Source organism: Pimephales promelas, chromosome 20 (genome assembly GCF_988280905.1).
Source record: "Pimephales promelas chromosome 20, fPimPro1.hap1.1, whole genome shotgun sequence".
NCBI classification, from domain to species: Eukaryota; Metazoa; Chordata; class Actinopteri; order Cypriniformes; family Leuciscidae; genus Pimephales; species Pimephales promelas.
The window spans coordinates 27,915,554-27,933,431 of NC_142788.1; the positions used below are offsets into that span (position 1 = coordinate 27,915,554).

Sequence of the window (17,878 nt, forward strand, 5' to 3'; positions counted from 1 at the left end):
TTCTAATACCTCGTTTCAGGTGTAATAATACCACAGATGTAATCTCAGGGTGTGTGTTTTGGGCGGGTAAGAAAATCATGAATGTGTCACCAGATATTCACCAAATATGTGAGTCAAATTGCAGGTGTATTATGCATGTGTGTGTGTTTTTCTGCTGTCTTAGGGAGGGTGACTGGTGGCTGGCTCGCTCGCTGACGACGGGGGAGAGTGGATACATTCCCAGCAATTATGTGGCACCGTCTGATTCCATCCAGGCTGAAGAGTAAATCCTCCTCCTCCTCCTCTTTCTCTTCTTCTGTTTATGTTCTCCTCCCCGTGCCTCCTCTGTTTTTTTCCCTCGATGTGGTGTCAGAAATGATTCTGGTTCCTTAACAATTGAATTAATGATGTATTATATAACTAAACAAGACAATAGTTGGACAAATCAGTTTAATTTTCAGTTTATAAAATCGGATAGGGAACGTACTGGCTTCGTGTGGACGTGGCCATAGAGTGCCGAAGTTATGACTTCACTTTGTAGGCCAAAAGGCGGAAGTGAGTTTGCATTTTAGCACTTCTGGTTCCCTCGCCCTGAAGTTTATGGGTTTTTGCTGTAGACCATTTTGCACGATGTAAACAACACTGGTCCAGAAACACTTCCTGTTTCAGTTTGTAACTGTTTTCTTTATCTCACATGTAAAGAAAACACCTTAAAGATGTTTGTTTAACTTTTTGATTCAGTTTTATATGTTTTGTTGGTTGTATTTTATCCCAGCTTTTATGTAGTGTTAAAAAAACTGAAACAGGAAGTGCTTCTGGACCAGTGTTGTTTACATCTTGCAAAGTGGTCTATATCGCCTGAAATAAGGTCTGTGTTTAATAAAGCCTCTAAATATTTTCACGTTTTGATCTATTACATAAAACAAACCAGTTATAACCTGCTTGTGTTTTTTTAACTTTATTGTGTCTGCTTGTGTTTTTTAAACTTTGTATGAAGAGTTCAGATGCAAAAGCCATTTTTCAAAAGTGCCATTTGAAATTTTCTTCTAAAATGATCATTTTTATCAAGCTTGTATATTTAAGTTCAGTAATTTCACTTAAATGGTAAAAAAATTTCAAATGAAAAGAAAAAAGAAAATTTCAAATGGCATTTAGAGGCTTTTGCATCTGAACTCTTCATATAGGCTTCAAAATTTATACATTTTGGATTGGCTTGTAAAGATTATCTTGATAGACAAAACGTGTACACTGTAAAAAAAAAATATTTTCATGATTTGTAATTACAACATTTTTTCTTTTGTCAAATCAACTTAGATAATTTATGTAGTTCAGATAACATAATATTTTGAGTTTCTGGTGATGAAATTAATCTTCTTCATTGTATTAACTAATTTTTTCTATTTCAATGAACTTAAAAAAATAAGTAACCTCGTTGCCTTAATTTTAAGTTAAACCAACAATATTTTTTACAGTGCAAGGGTCACAACTCTTTGTTGAACACAGATTTTCCAATAGTCTATGGGGAAAATGCATAGCTTTTCGATCGAGGGAACACATGCGCCGCTAACTTCCGAGTTGTCCTACAAAGTGACGCCATAACTTCGGCACTCTATTGCGTCTTAAGGTTGTCCGTATGTTCAGATGCTAACCGCGCGTCACCGTTTACATCGGGATATTGCCGATTGATTACAAATTCCACGTATACTCTCTCTGCTCACGCATGTAAATGGGTTATTCCTAATGTTTCAGAAACCCGAATAGTGACCTTAACCCGACCAGAACCCGAATATTGACAGCTTGTAAACGTAGTCAATGTTGATTCAATTCAGTTCAATGACACCGTCAGAATTCAGTTTTTAAAGCAGCTACATGTGAGTGAATCACATGTTAATTTTCGAACCTCCCCGACTGATTCAGTCCTATGAGTCCTTGATCTGATTCATTAAAAAGAAGCAGCTCATGAGAGCGATTTGTTCCTCGTTGGAAACAATCTGACTCAACAGAACGATTTGTTCATGAATCATCACTTAGCAAAAACTGTGAGTACAGAAATATTTCAGTTCCACTTTTTTTTTTTTTTTACTTGAAGCTCAACCTTTGTGATGCTACCAACAAACTGATTCACACTCGCCCCTCTCTCTCCTTCCGGTCTGACCTTTGAGTCCTTCATTATTCCCTTCATGGTTGCTCTCTTGTCCTCCATCATTATGAGTCTCTCCACCATCTCATCGGTTAGAAAGTAAAAACCCTCAAGCCCGAATGACCTTTTCCCTCTTGAACGAGTAAAAGTCATCAACGTGTGCCCCGTGCAGCTCATCTATTGTGTCCTGTTCATAATGTGTAACTCGTAATATTTCCTGAGATTGCTCCGTCAACTGGCGCATTAAACAAATACACACAGGCACTCCTTTGAAAACCTATAATGACTCATTTTTCCACCCTTGCCTTGCCAGTCATCTCAGATTGACTCTGGAGAAAAGGTAAGACTGAGAGAGAGCCGGCCTTGAGCGGCGAACAACAAACCTAGCTGATTTACAGACACTAAATGTCACTGGGTCAGTCATGAATCCCAAACACCATTGTTTTATTGTTGCTGGAACCAGGAATGGGAATATTACAACCTGATTCATTGTTCAATATTTCATGCAGTGCAATTCAAATGAGAACTGTTATAATTTTGGCCAAAAATGTTCACGTAAATGATTTCAGAACAGTGTTGCCATGATTAAGCGTACACTACTGTTCAAAAGTTGTTGTTTTTTAAAGAAATTAATATTTTTATTCAGCGAGGATGCATTCAATTGATCAAAAGTGACAGTAAAGACTTCTATAATGTTAGAAATGATTTCTATTTCATTTTTTTTTCATGTAAGTATACTGAAACGTATGACTGTTTTCCACAAAAAGCAACTGTTTTCAACAATAATGATAAGAAATATTTCTTAAGCAGTAAATCATGGTATTAGAGTGATTTCTGAAGGATCGGGATCACACTGAAGACTGATGCTGAAAATTCAGCTTTTATCACAGGAATAAATTACATTTTAAAATATATTCAAATAGAAACCGGCTTTTTGAAATCGTAATAATATTTCACATTATTACTGTTTTTGCTATATGAATAAATGCAGCCTTGGTGAGGATAAAAGAATAAAACTTTTGAATGGAAGGGGTGTACATAAATGCACAATAGAATCGCATTTCTGTCTGCATACTAGCATAAATAATATCATAATTATATATTTCTGGCCAGCTGTATGTCTCTGATATAATGCCACATGTGATTACTCCCTCTAAATACCCTCTCTCTCTTTTTCTCTGTCTCCGTCTCTCTGTCCAGATGGTACTTTGGAAAAATCACACGCAGGGACTCGGAGCGACTCCTCTTGAGTCTGGAGAACAGGAGAGGAACTTTCCTGGTCAGAGAGAGTGAGACAACCAAAGGTGATTGTGAACCGTACCAACTATTAAGTGCAAATTAAATTATTTTATTTTATTCTATTCTATTCTAGTCTATACTGAGTTATTGCGAAAAAAAAATTATATTTTATTCTATTTTATTTTATTCTATTTTATTTTATTTTATTTATTTTATGCATTTTTTAATTTTATATTTTGTATTTGTTTTATTTTATTTATTATTAATGTATTATTAAAATTAAAATAAATGTATTGTTACTCTAGAAAGTATTATTATTATTAAGTTATTTATAACTTATGCATTTTGTTTGTTAATACATAAATGTATCATTTTATTATAAATAATTTTTTTAAAATAATACATTTAATTTAAACATTTTAGTTTACTTAAATTATCATGTTTAATGTTTACAGTTGAATATTTAGTACCATTTTAACCATTTGTCTGGTCACACAGCATTGATTCATAGGTCAAACTGTAAGGATAAATGGAAAATTGTGTCAGAATGAAATCAAGGGAATCACAGGGTCATGAGTTCGACATCCCATGGCCAGGGAATGGAGGAACTGATAAAGTAGTTGTTTTTAATGCCCGGTTCGGACTACACAATCCATTTGAGGTATGGTGTCGTGGGGTTTCGTAAACGACAATGTGTGTCGGGATGCAAGAATCGATCGTTTTCTCTCGTATAGTAATGTGTCCTAGTTAAAGACAACCGACGCCATGTCTGCGATGCTTTACGACAGAATGACTGGCATGTTCTTAACATCTGTGACATTGACCAATAGGAGCACTGCAGCTCCTTCATACACGGCTTTCAAACAAGGAAGGTATAGGTATAAAATTGTTGTATTGGAGGAAAGATGCATGAAGCTATGGCAGTACTCCAGCCTTTATGAAGTTTCCTCAAGGGGCTACAATGGCAAAGTGAAAAACGATTGCAGGCCCTTCAGGAACCCGTTGAGTAAGGCTATATTTATTTTTACTACTGGCTAAAAATAAAAAATAAACAATACTTTACCTCAAGTTCTCTTTGGAGGATTCCATATGGCCCTCTTTGTGCAATCTAGGAATATGTCCACTGTCAGGTTTTTTTTTTCATCTTTTGGGGGATTTTGTGATGACAAGGCATCCAGTGCAAAACACACCGCTTCGGTAGCCATTGTTCATGCTCACAACATCTATCTGCCTTTTTCGATGACATGAAACATAGACAGTAAAAGAAATGGACACAGCGACCCCATTGATTACACTGGTGAAAATTGAAGCCTGTTAAAAGCTGATCGCCAGGCGTACTGCGCAAGCTCAAACTGAGCCTGTCACTGAGCAACCTGCATGTCTTCTAATAGCTGTGCCGAGTGAAATCGGAATAATTCCCTTTCGAATCGCACATAGACGGAGAGATTGAGTATTAGCGGCAGCATGATCAACTTTATGACTCGCTATGGGCTTCTCCCTCGACTTTATCAGACTTTATGTATTCACATCCCCCCGATTGCCTGCGAGCTTCTCCTCCTGTCTATACGATCATTTCTCTACTGTGAGTGTGCGACGGAGAGTCGATTCGTTATGACGCATTCGTTAGCCTATTTTTACAAAATCTGCTTCAACGGGCCATAACGTAAGATACAAGGTAATAGAGCCTTTTATACATTGTCGTGTTTCTTTAGAAATAAATAAATGGAGTCTTTAAACGCCTCAGATGTAAAGTTATTCGCTGTCAAAGTGACGCCAAAATGAATGGGAGTCAATGGGATGCTAACAGCAGGTGAAGTTCTGCTACAATGGCGGCTCCCGCGAGGCTTCAACTTCCGGCTGTTGGATTACCCCCTTGTTCATACACTGCAAGCGATAATTAATTTGTCGGCAAGCAACCAAGTGTGCCGCACAACAAGCCCTGAAAAGTGAAGCCAAAACGTCTCGTTCGCCCCCCCGGTGGCCAGTCCTAGTATACACTCTTAGAAGAAAAGGTTCTATCAGCGCTACGTATTTGGAACCCCTAAAAGGTTCTATACACTCTTAAAAAGGGTTCCTCTGGGTTCTATATAGAACCCTGGGGTTCCATACTTGGCCAATAGAACCTTTTACCAAAAAAAAATGGTGCTATATAGAACCATTTTGGAGTTCCATATATGAAGCGGGGGATGGAACCATTTCTGGTTCTAAATAGAACCATTTCTTCTAAGAGTGTAGGTAATAAACCCCGCCTCCCCATGTTGAGACCAACTAAACAATTGAATTACACTTCAAATACGGTTTCTGTCATTTACTATATTTTCCATCACGCTGATGTAATTTCAAGTGTTTGTTTTTAAAATAAGTTTGTTTTTTGTTAGTTATTTGATATGACGTCATGATTGACAGCTTCTCTGAGCGAAGTAGTCACTGAAGCACCAACAGACTTTTTCTCGGGATCTTCGGAGGACTGAGGAGATCGGAGATTTAAATTTAATATCTAAATTTCTATAATTAAGTTTTAAAAAGTGCCGGAGCGTGTGCTTGCGATTGATTCCGCGAGAGTGAGGGCGGGGCCTTGATTTCGCGGCTTTACTTCCTGCTCACGGCTGTGCATGTCTGGTCCCGAAAACGCTTCTGCGCATATTGGGACACTGGCGGCTTCGCTTCCGAGTCTGACCAATGGAACAGAGTGAAGGGGCTTCGTCCATCAGTCAGTCAATGGAAGCAACGTGTGTCGATGACACGACACGAATATAGGAGTGTTATTATTTTAGCCATTAATAAAAGCATCTCCCAAACAACTAACAGTGAAATGTCCCAGTGCTGTTTGAACGCCGCTCAGCCAATCACATTCAGAGACTGGAGCTAACTATTGCATAATGGAGGAAATTACTCGTGCGTTTCAGTATTTGGTAGTGCAGATCAGAACAACATGCTTGTTCAGTTGAATTCCCCTTTCTGGCGTCAGCTTGTCAGACGCAGTCATGCTCATGTTCCTCATCTCCTCCCTCTGCCAAGCATCTTTTCTTTCTCTCGAAACATTGTAAAGATCTACGCTCCATATATGGTCTTTTACCGTCACTTCTACACAAACGATGTTCATTTGAGTGCTTGTGTGTGCATGTTAGAGCCTGATGAAGAAGGGAATGTGAAGGTCAGAGAAGTGCTTGCAGGGATGAAGAGCAAGAAGTAGGTCAACCCATAGCTGTGCCTATAACCGTGAGCCATATCTCGCAGCTCGTAGCGTCAGCGAGGGGCACGGAGACCGAGATTACTCAGAGAGAGAGAGGCTGAAGGATGAGTCAAACCCCAAAGAGAGACCGCCGAGGGAACGAGGGAGCAAGTGATAGAGAGGGTGAATGAATAAATGAGCCATGTGTGCAATGATGACAGCGCCCCCTACAGATCATTTTACACATAAAAAAAAATCCAATTGCGTATTAGCATGCATATTACTATGATATTGGCTGTATATTAGTACTTATAAAGCATTGATCATATTCTACATCCCTTAATTCTACCCAATACATAAATGTAACCCTAATCACCTTACTAACTATTAATAAGCAGTAATTAGGAGATTACTGAAGCAAAGTCGTAGTTAATAGTTAGTTAATAGTGAGAACTGGACACTAATTTAAGGTCCATCAACTGTTTGGTTGAAGTAAAAGGCCTTTCAGTATAATTGTAAAAACATCCCCTTCAGGTTGTGACTTTTATGTTGTTATTAATATTTTAAGATGAACACGTTCTGGACTGAACCATATAAGGCTGATTTGATTATCCATAATTCCTTTTTTTAGAAACAAATCATGTTAAAGTGCAACAAATATAATATTGGGAGATAGATAGAGTGATAACTGATATTTATATGTATTTCAAGCTGTAAGCTTAAGAAAACAAGCTGTAAGAATTTCAGTTTGGTCCTCTGAATGAAACAGAGACGTTTTTCTCTCTCCATAGTCTCACTATATTATACTATATGAGCTAAAAAATGGATTATATATGATACTAAACAAAATAAACATTTGCATTATTTAAGAAAATTATCTAAAGGTTATTTAAAAATATTTAAAAACAAAATAGATTTTTAGTAATTAGTAAGTCATGGCAACTTATGTTTTTAGTTGTGTAACCTATTTTGATGAATTTAAGTAATTTCAACTTTTTTATGTTATACTAGATTTAACCCAATTTTAAGTCAGTTTAATATAATTTAAGTTGAAAATAAGTTTATTATACTTAAAAATGGAAGGCAGCAACTGAATTTAAGTTGAAATAGGATAATTTATATATATATATATATATATATATATATATACCCGGTGTTTCAATAATAGTTAAAAGTAAAAAAAAAAAAAATTGCAACAAAATGATGTATTTACCATGTAGTGAAACTCTTCATGCTATTTCACACTCCAGTAAGTGATTCACAGTTGTTTTTGATGCTAGAAACTCAAGTCGTCTGTAAGTAAAGAAAAATGCTACAAAAGTGTAGAATCTGACAGTTTCGAATCTGAAACGTGGGTCAAAGATCCCCATGTCACCGAGAGCGCTTCACGAATCTATTCTTTGTGTTTTTTAGGTGCCTACTGTCTTTCCGTCCTGGATTACGAAAATGTCAAGGGCCTAAATGTCAAACATTATAAGATCAGGAAGCTGGACAGCGGGGGGTTTTACATCACATCACGCACTCAGTTCAGTGCTTTACAGCAGCTGGTCAACCACTACCGCCGTGAGTCTCTCTCTCTCATATACACTGCTTGTTTCTGAATGTCTGTGGAGGGAAGTGATACAGACTCCTATTTCTGGAAGTGGGAACTAAGGTTGTTGCAAAATAAGGATTAGATAAAAGCTATAAATAGAGAAATGGCATAAAGCAATTGCATAATGAATTATCCTTCACTTCTAATGATTGTGATTAAAGCAGTAAGCCATGAGAGACCCTGAACTGCTCTACAGGTGTTATAAACCCCGAAAAGCGCGTTAAACAGGCCTAATATGAAGATTAACTAAATAAATTCATATTTATTATATTATTTATAAGTTATGTTAGTGTTATTTATTTTATTTTGATGATTATTATTCAGAATAAATTGAAAATATTAATTATACTTTTATTTATATATTTATTATTGCTTTAGAAAATAATAACTATGGTTATTTATTAATAATAATAATAACAACAATTATTAATATTTATATAATTATTACAATGATTTAATTATTATTTTATTATTACTATAGAAAACAGTATAATATTATAATTATGGTTGTGCATGTGTGTATATTGTTTTTATTTTAAGTGATTGAAAATAATAATACATTTTTATTTTTTATTTTAGTTGTTTTATTATTCAGTTATTATGAAAATTTTATTATATTTATATTAATAATAATATTTATGCACATTTTAGTGATTTAATTATTTTATTATTATTACTATAATATATTTATATATATATATTTAAATATATATATATATATATATATAATATTAGTATTACTGAAAATATTAAATATACGTTTGTTTATTTATATATTTATTGCTTTAGAAAATAATAACTATGTTTATGTTATTTTTAATAATTATTATTTATATTTATATAATTACAATTATTTTATTATTATTATAATTATAATTATATATATATATATATATATATACAGTATATATATTATAAGGTTATTTACAGGTTATATAAAATGTGGTTGCCAATCAGCATAGTAACTTAGTATGGAATCAGAACGAGCCAGATCTAGCAATTTTCTAAAAACAGATTTGAAAATACTGTGAGAAACATTAACACACTTCCTTCTGTCGGTGTGTGTCACAGAGCACGCCGACGGCCTGTGTCACTGTCTGACTGACGTGTGTCCAGTGCTGAAGCCTCAGACTCAGGGTCTGGCACGGGACGCCTGGGAGATCCCACGTGACTCTCTGAGACTGGACGTCAAACTGGGCCAGGGCTGTTTCGGAGAGGTCTGGATGGGTAAGGCTTCTTCTTTCAACTTCCTTCCATCAAAAAATGAAGCTTTGTGACTTAAATAAGAAGTATAATACCAGAGCGCTTGTGTAATGATGCATTCACATAACAGACAAAGCTTGTTTCATGACTGAGTGTCCTTTTCCCCCTCTTCAGGCACGTGGAATGGCACGACACGCGTGGCCATCAAGACCCTGAAGACGGGCACGATGTCTCCTGAGGCCTTCCTGCAGGAAGCGCAGGTGATGAAGAAACTCCGCCACGAGAAGCTGGTGCAGCTTTACGCCGTCGTCTCCGAGGAGCCCATTTACATCGTCACTGAGTACATGGGACAAGGTCAGTGCGGACGTTCAGTGAACTATATTGGGGTAAAGAAGCCTATGAAATAAGAACTGACAGAAGGATGTGTAACTTTGGATATTAGCAGCTTTCTTGTGAGGTCTCCCGATAAAAGTGTGAATGAAGACGTCGAGGTGTGATTTCTGCTTTCACAGGAAGCCTGTTAGATTTCCTGAAGGGTGACATGGGGAAAATGCTGCGGTTGCCTCAACTTGTGGATATGGCCTCTCAGGTACTTTTACTCTGGCATTATCATATATCATCTAGTAATGAAATCTTTTGATACTAAAAACATTGTATTAGAAAATATACTCAACGGATCACAAGTTTGGGGTGGGTATGAATTTTTTATGTTTTATAAAGAAGTCTCTTCTTCCCACGAAGGCTGCATTTATTTACAAAAATACAGTAAAAACAGTGAAATTGTGAAATATTATTACAATTCAAAATAACCGTTTTCTATTTTAATATAAATTAAAATGTAATTTATTTCTGCGATGCAAAGCTGAATTTTCAGCATCATTACTCCAATCTTCAGTGTCACACGATCCTTCAGAAATCACTCTAATATGATGAATTTGCTGCTCAAGAAACATTTCTGATTAGTATCAATGTTGAAAACAGTTGTGCTGCTTAATATTTTTGTGGAAACTATGAAATACATATTTTTTAAGATTCGTTGATGAACAAAAAGATCAAAAGAATAGGATAATTTAATGCACAAAAGTATTAATTAGTTTTAAAAAAACATACTAATATGATTAATAAATTATATTGGAGCTGTAACTTAAACACGTTTTCATGATTGCAAAACGAACTAAAATAAAACCGTAATAGCCACAAATTAATTTTAGTTTTGAAGCAGAATTGATTTCCAATCTTACAACCTGAGGTAAATAAACATGAAAATCCCCCTATATAACACTAGCAATGACACTAGGTGGTCCTGAAAAACTAAATTTGCAAATAAAGTGAATTAATAAAACCGTCATGGAACAAAAACTAAACTGAAAGGACAAAATAAACAAAACTCAAAATTGAAAACTATATAACCCTGCATTGAAGGACAAACCATATTTAGAGAGACCTGAAATCGTAAAGAGCATCTACCTAAAAATATAAAACACCATTGTTGTGCAGTTTGCGCACGTGCAAGCACAACTACCATTGTCTTCATAGTGTATATAAATCTATTTATATTCTGTGGATACTCTGGAGGGCGGCAGTGTTATAATATATGTGTTGTCCTCAGATCGCCTCTGGAATGGCGTACGTGGAAAGAATGAACTATGTGCACAGGGACCTCAGGGCTGCCAACATCCTGGTGGGTGATAACCTGGTGTGTAAAGTCGCTGACTTCGGCCTTGCTCGACTCATTGAGGACAACGAATACACAGCCAGACAGGGTGAGGAGGAACACAACAACTGGTCGTTTTCCATTCTCTTCACGTCTTCAGTTTTCCTGAGGCCGTAACGTCATTGTCTCATTTTCAAGAGTTAATACTGTTGCCTTTTATACAGTTCGACCTTAATTGAATGGGTTTAATCATGGTGACAGACCTCTCTTAAATCATTATTACAACAGGAGCAAAGTTTCCCATCAAGTGGACAGCGCCAGAGGCGGCTCTGTACGGGCGCTTCACCATTAAATCTGACGTGTGGTCGTTTGGCGTCTTACTGACGGAGCTGACGACCAAAGGCAGGGTGCCTTATCCAGGTACTCCCGCTCTCCATGCTTCCAGTCATTCCAGTATTACTAGTCATTTTTGTTGTACCAGTTATTAAGTCACTGGTTTAGATTTTAGAGTTTAGATTAAAAAAAAAAATACTTATAGAATATAGATTTTTTCAAAATGGAATAAATGTTTTAAAGTATTGAGTCCGACGCTGGGTTTCATCATCTACAAAAAAAAAAAAAAAGTAGAATATATTTATATTTAGCCTAGAAAATCATAACTTTACATTTTCCGTCGGTCTTAGTGCACGATGTAACTACAGAAGAGTCAAGTTTTAAATAGGAAAAATATCGAAACTCTTTGGTCATTTTTTTTTTTTTTTAATGATCTTGTCCACTTCAATGATGTATGCTAAGCTATGCTAAAAGTGGTTCCGCCAGAACCGGAGATTGGCTGAATGGATTCAAAAACAGTTAACTTTGCGGGAGTTGTAAAATGAGCCTATTTCCAAAAAAAAAAAAAAAAAAGTGGAGTATTCCTTTAAGCTCACGATGCTTTTGGGAAACACAGCGCAGTAGAGTTTAGCTCCAACCCCAATAAAACTGAACCAGCTAGTTAAGCTCTTAACTTCCAGGCAGGTTTATTGAGGCAAAGTGGGAGCCAAACGTTGTAGGACGGTGGCCTTCCAGGACCGAATTAAAGGAGTAGTTCACTTTTGAAAAAACTTTTGCTGATAATTTACTCACCCCCATGTCATCCAAGATGTCCATGTCATTCTTTCTTCAGTCGAAAAGAAATTAAAGTTTTTGATGAAAACATTCCAGGATTTTTTCCATATAATGGACTTCAATGGGAACCAAACGGTTCAAGGTCCAAAAGACACTTTCAGTGCAAACTGCAAACTGTTCAAAAGGCTTTAAACAACACCAGACGATGAATAAGGGTCTGATCAAGCGAAACGATCGCTCATTTAAAAAATAAATGAGATAGTTTAAGTTTTATAAGCTCACATGCTCGCCTTGCTCTGTTCTGTGACGCACGTTCGTGACTCTCCTGTTCGAACACGTTCATCAAAATGAACGAATATTTTTCCGAGTCATTTGGTTGATTCAACGAACGAAACGAACAAATTGACTTCATTTTGACGAACGAGTTCGAACAGGAGAGTCACGAACGCTCATCACAGAACAGAGCAAGGCGAGCATTTGAGCTTATAAAACTTCAACTTTATTATTTATTTATTAAATGAGCGATCGTTTCGCTTGATAAGACCCTTATTCATCCTCTGGAATCGTTTAAAGCCCTTTGAACAGTTTGCACTGAAACTGTCTTTTGGACCTTGAACCGTTTGGTTCCCATTGAAGTCCATTATATGGAGAAAAATCCTGGACTGTTTTCATCAAAACTCTGACTGAAGAAAGAATGACATGGATATCTTGGATAACATGGGGGTGAGTAAATTATCAGCAAAGGTTTTTTTTTGTGTGTCATAATGTGTGTCATAATTTCCTCCGTTGACGACCCACATTCTTTGCCTGGTTAAAAAGCCCCATTCTGACACCAGACCCACATCTGTCTTGTGCTCAGGTATGGTGAACCGGGAGGTGCTGGACCAGGTGGAGCGCGGGTACCGGATGCCCTGTCCCGCCGAGTGCCCGGACTCCCTTCACGAGCTCATGCTGACCTGCTGGCGCAAGGAGCCCGAAGAGAGGCCGACCTTCGAGTACCTCCAGAGCTTCCTGGAAGACTACTTCACCTCCACTGAACCACAGTACCAGCCCGGCGAGAACCTCTAGAGAGACCCATCCAGCCAAGTGTGCAAGCAGTGAAAGAGATATCATTTCCCCAATGCCTCGGGTAATCTGTGGCATACCCCAAACCATATTGATCCACATGGGATGACAACAGAGCATCCGGCGCTCTAATTCATCCCGTTTTAAGCAACTTATCGTGTCTTCAAATGGTCTCCGTGTCACAGCATCGCCCTCTGTAATCATCATCGCATGTTTTCCACTGCTTTCGTCTAAAAACAGGAAGTCGAGATGCATCTTTTCCGCATCAGTTCACTGATCATTATGTCCAGGCTTTTTATTTCCGAAGCGGTGCGGATTGATCTGTTTTTCTTGACCTCAATGTACCACCGTCTTTCTCCTAAAGCTTTTAGCAGATGCTCCAGATCTGTCATTCATCCTCCTCCTCCTCCTCCTCCCACAATCCCTCATTTCTCTCCTCTCCCATCCCCCTTCATCAAGCTCCATCAGCTCCGGTGTTCTTCATGAACCCTGCGACCCCGTCCACAAGTGTGAGATGTGATTGTCCAGTAGGAGGCGTCTGACATCTGTGATCGCGGCTGCTTTACTGCCCTCTTCTGATGAACGGACGTTCCGGTTTATGTCTTCCAATAGATATCCAGGGTCTGTATCTGAACGTGGTATTTTATGCCTTTTACTGCTAGGAAATAGCTTTTTGTCCCACTTTGCTTGTTTGTTTCTTTTGTATCAACCTGGATCAACTGGAATAAGAATGTGATTGGTTGAACACTAGTCACATGACAGACAGGGCGAGGGGAAAAAAAAAACGTTCGGACTGAAATAATTGAAACTAAACATTCTTCCTTTTGATATGAACTCGTACACAATTGGAGAATCGTACAGAATGTTGATTTCATTTGATAGTTATTCCACTCTAGTATTCAAAATTACTACTGATATATATATAGCATTGTTTTTGTTTAAAGCAGAGATGACTGTGTAGTCGAACTTTGTGTGCCAATACAAAGGGAAAAAAATGAATTTTGTACTGTTTTATTATGTAAAAAATGTATTTTTATTAATGTAATTTTTTTGTATCAAAGACGATGAGCAGGCTTTGTATCTATAGAATTTAAAGGGATAGTTTGCTGAAAAATAACCGTCATGTCTTTCCAAACACAACTGAGACGTTTAGCCGAATGTTCATGCTGCTCTTTTCCATATACGATACTTTTACTTTTATTGCATGGGGAAAATGTCCGCTAAACGCCTCTTTTTGTATCCTACGGCAAAAATAACAGCATAAAGGTTTGGAAAGACTCGAAAATGAGTGAATTATGACATGTTATCGTTATGTGAACTATTCCTTTTAACACTCATGAGTATTGTTCAAGGGATGTCTCCTCAAAGCTTTTTAAATGCTTGAATTTCAAACATTTGAGCTTTTTCAGTTGTTTTAGCTTTTTTGAGACACACACAAAGTTGCCAATATGTTATATGCAAAATAGCCATTGTTATATATTGAGATGAGAAGAGGAAGCTCAAGTCTCTATACTTTACCATTATAAGATTCACAGAAAGTCGTGAACATGCCTGCTGTGAGGTGTTACACATTAGAAACCGATCTTAGCTCAGTTACTGTGATGGTTTGAGGTACCCGAATAAATATTATAATCACTGCTGAGACCGTGTAGAACTCGATAGATTTGAATTGTTGGGTTGTTGTACTGATATGATGATGGTTGCATTGAGCATAAGGGTTTGGATCTGTGAATTGTGGGTAACGTCGAGTTGTTTAGAATGGCATGCAGCTGTAATGGCGGTACTTTAGCTGGTAGATGAGTGACGCCTGTCGATATACTGTAAATACTTTCGTTTGGTTACTGTAAATATTCTTTTCATATTTATTCATGATCAGCAGATATTTGCTTGTTTCGCCCCTCAAAAAAAAAAACGCAAAGAACATTGTTGCTGCAACGCAAATCTGTTTGTTTTTTTCTAAGATATGCAACTGAAATGTAATGCGATTGCTTTTTAATGCTGAATAGAGAAGCGGCCAATCACAAATCGGCAAGCCACCATGTTTTAGTTGCTGTGTATTTATTTAAAATCTCCTATTTTCGCCTCTTGCGTTACACTAAGTAAATCCCCTTTAAGAATAATTTCTTTACGTGTGACTCGCAGCACATTGAAGTACTGTGTTTTATTATTTCTTTTTAATTATTTTACCTTGCAATAAATCTGCGGTTGATTCTGATAGGTTGTTACAAAAGTTAAACTACACTATGTGCGTCGAGGATATTTGACAATGGCATGTTCTTGGTCCTGAGTGAAATGACGGCATATGTGTTGTAGAAATGGAGAATAAAACAATCACAAAGAAAGAAAATTAATCAGATCTACAAGTAACTAGAATATTAGTGCAACCATGTAACGCATTGAAACTATGCAGTTGTTTTATATCTGTGTTTTAACTGCAGTTGCTCACAATCAAATTCCAGGTACAATCTTTCTCCCAGTGTACAATTCTGCAATGACCGGTTTTAAAATAGGAAATTACACTGAAATGAGAAAAAAAAAATATGACATGGTGTTATCTTTTTTTTCTTCCTTTTTTTTTTTTAAAGTGCAATAAACTGTGTTTCTAAAGCTTGGATTTAAGCATGAGGGGTTTTTTTTCAGCAGCATGTTTTCAGTTTAAGCACTGATTTGGTTTCCTTGACAAAAATTGCTTTGATTATTATCATTAGCCATTACTGTTTTACAGCTGATGCTAAAACGAAATGCAGTAAAAAATCTGCCCTCAAGCGATTGCTATGATGTTACTAAGCTGAGGGTTTAAGGGGAATTGGTACAATATGGAGTGTTACTTATGAACTAATGGATCATTAATGGTAAAGCAGCACAGATCTTCAACTGCAGGGTAAATGCATCCAGTGTTGTAGTACTCGAGACTCGGACTCGGTCTCGAGACCATATTTTATGGTCTTGGTCTTGTCATGGACTCGTGTCCATTTGGACTCGGAATTGACTCGTACTCGAACTTTTTTTTTTTTAGGACTCGGCATTATTCCCGAGTCCACTCGAGTTCAATTAAAAATATTTTTTTTTGATGATTATTAATGTATGTTAATAAAATATTTCTTTAAATTGATTGACACGCCCAGTGATTGGTGATTTTCTAGTGCGCAACTGCGCATGGCAAATTGTAATAAAATTACTTTTAACACCACCTACTATGTGGCCTTTTTACCCTAAACTGATCATATTTTTAAAACTAAGTAAATTCAGTAAAAAAAAAAAGAAAAAAAAAAGGATTTCTCTAAGTAAATAAAAGTAAATGAGGTAATCAACCCTCATTGGTCTCGGTCTCGACTCGGACTCGACTCATATGGACTCGGTCTTGACTCGGACTCGACTCTCTGGTCTCGGTGTCGACTCGGACTCGAGTGAGGTGGTCTCGACTACAACACTGAATGCATCTGTACATGCTGCTGTGATGCATTAATGTGCATGCTGATGATTAATATTATTATTATGATAATAAACATTCCATGCCATGCTTTACAAAAAAAAGTATAACTATAATACGCCTATGCAATTTCAAGTATGGAAAACACATTCATATAGAATACAAACTCTAATACTGCAGGATAAGCAATTGTAAAGCTACCAGTATGATTTAATCAGAGAAGCTCAGTCGATGTTTCTTGCCTATACCGAAAGCCAGTTTCTTGTCCTTTAGCGACACCTACTGTTCTGTTAACAGAATCTGCACTGTTTACATTCAGTATAACCAACCTGTAGGTGAAAATGATAGCAGTTATATTGTTTATTCGAGTTAGATATTACGTCTAACAGGGTAAAATGAAATGAATCGCACATTTTTATTCACCATGAAATTGTGATATAGGCTTCTTTTGATATGTTACAAGGTTGGATAAACTTCTCTTTTTTGAAAGAATAACTTGTTAGACTATGAATACAGCTTTGAGCAAAGTGTGAAAGTAGGTGTGCTGTGCATGTGCTAGAACCAAAACCATGTGTTGCAAACAGCTTCTGCAAAATAACACCTGTTTCTCTCTTTATTAACAGTGCCTGAAGAATCATTTCGAAAGTTTTTTAGGGTCATAAATATAGGTCTGATCTCTGAGAGTCGCTAAAAATATAAGATAAATGATACATACTTTAAAAGATCAGAAAGTATTTAAAAGACTTAACAAAATTTGAAAAGTAAACCCGAAATAGTACTTTGCAATAACAACAAGTCTAAAACAAATAAATAATTGTTTTATCAAACTGTTGACAGAAGGCGCACATGGGGGAAATACTTAGCCTACTATTATTAAATTTATAAAGTTTATCATTTACTGGGGTAGTAAAGGTTTAACAATCTCTGGTTTAAAACATGGATATTAATTAGGTCTACGTCACGTTGACGTATAAAACACTTCAGGTCCACAGAGCCGTTGAAAAACGAAGGTCCAGAAGCAGCATCCAATAGTAAACAGTTTTTATCGGGGTTTTTTATTAGATAATATGAAAATAAATATACATTACAGCTTGCTTAACAAACAAGAATGCAGGAACTTTGATTTATGAATGTAAAAGTATACGACAAAATTGCATTTTTTTTTTTAGATCAGTCACAGTATAAAAAAATAATTCACCAACTAACTAACTAACACATTGACAAAAATGTAGTACCATGTTTACACTTCGTTGACAGACATATTTACGCTCTACGTCTTTCAGCCAATCAAATGG

General features: G+C 36.6%; 1 protein-coding gene across 2 annotated transcripts in view; it reads left to right on the forward strand.

Moving 5' to 3' along the window:
* The window catches only part of src (SRC proto-oncogene, non-receptor tyrosine kinase), a 46,075-nt gene extending 32,699 nt beyond the window's left edge, over positions 1-13,376 (forward strand). For both annotated transcript variants that reach the window (XM_089124700.1, XM_039652323.2), the window contains 9 exons: positions 164-262; positions 3,320-3,423; positions 7,944-8,093; positions 9,196-9,351; positions 9,502-9,681; positions 9,840-9,916; positions 10,937-11,090; positions 11,270-11,401; positions 12,948-13,376. In XM_089124700.1, the coding sequence (XP_088980826.1) occupies positions 164-262; positions 3,320-3,423; positions 7,944-8,093; positions 9,196-9,351; positions 9,502-9,681; positions 9,840-9,916; positions 10,937-11,090; positions 11,270-11,401; positions 12,948-13,156 (1,261 nt within the window). In that variant the 3' untranslated portion in view covers positions 13,157-13,376. The remainder of the gene's footprint in view (positions 1-163; positions 263-3,319; positions 3,424-7,943; positions 8,094-9,195; positions 9,352-9,501; positions 9,682-9,839; positions 9,917-10,936; positions 11,091-11,269; positions 11,402-12,947) is intronic.
* The last annotated feature ends 4,502 nt before the right edge of the window (positions 13,377-17,878 follow it).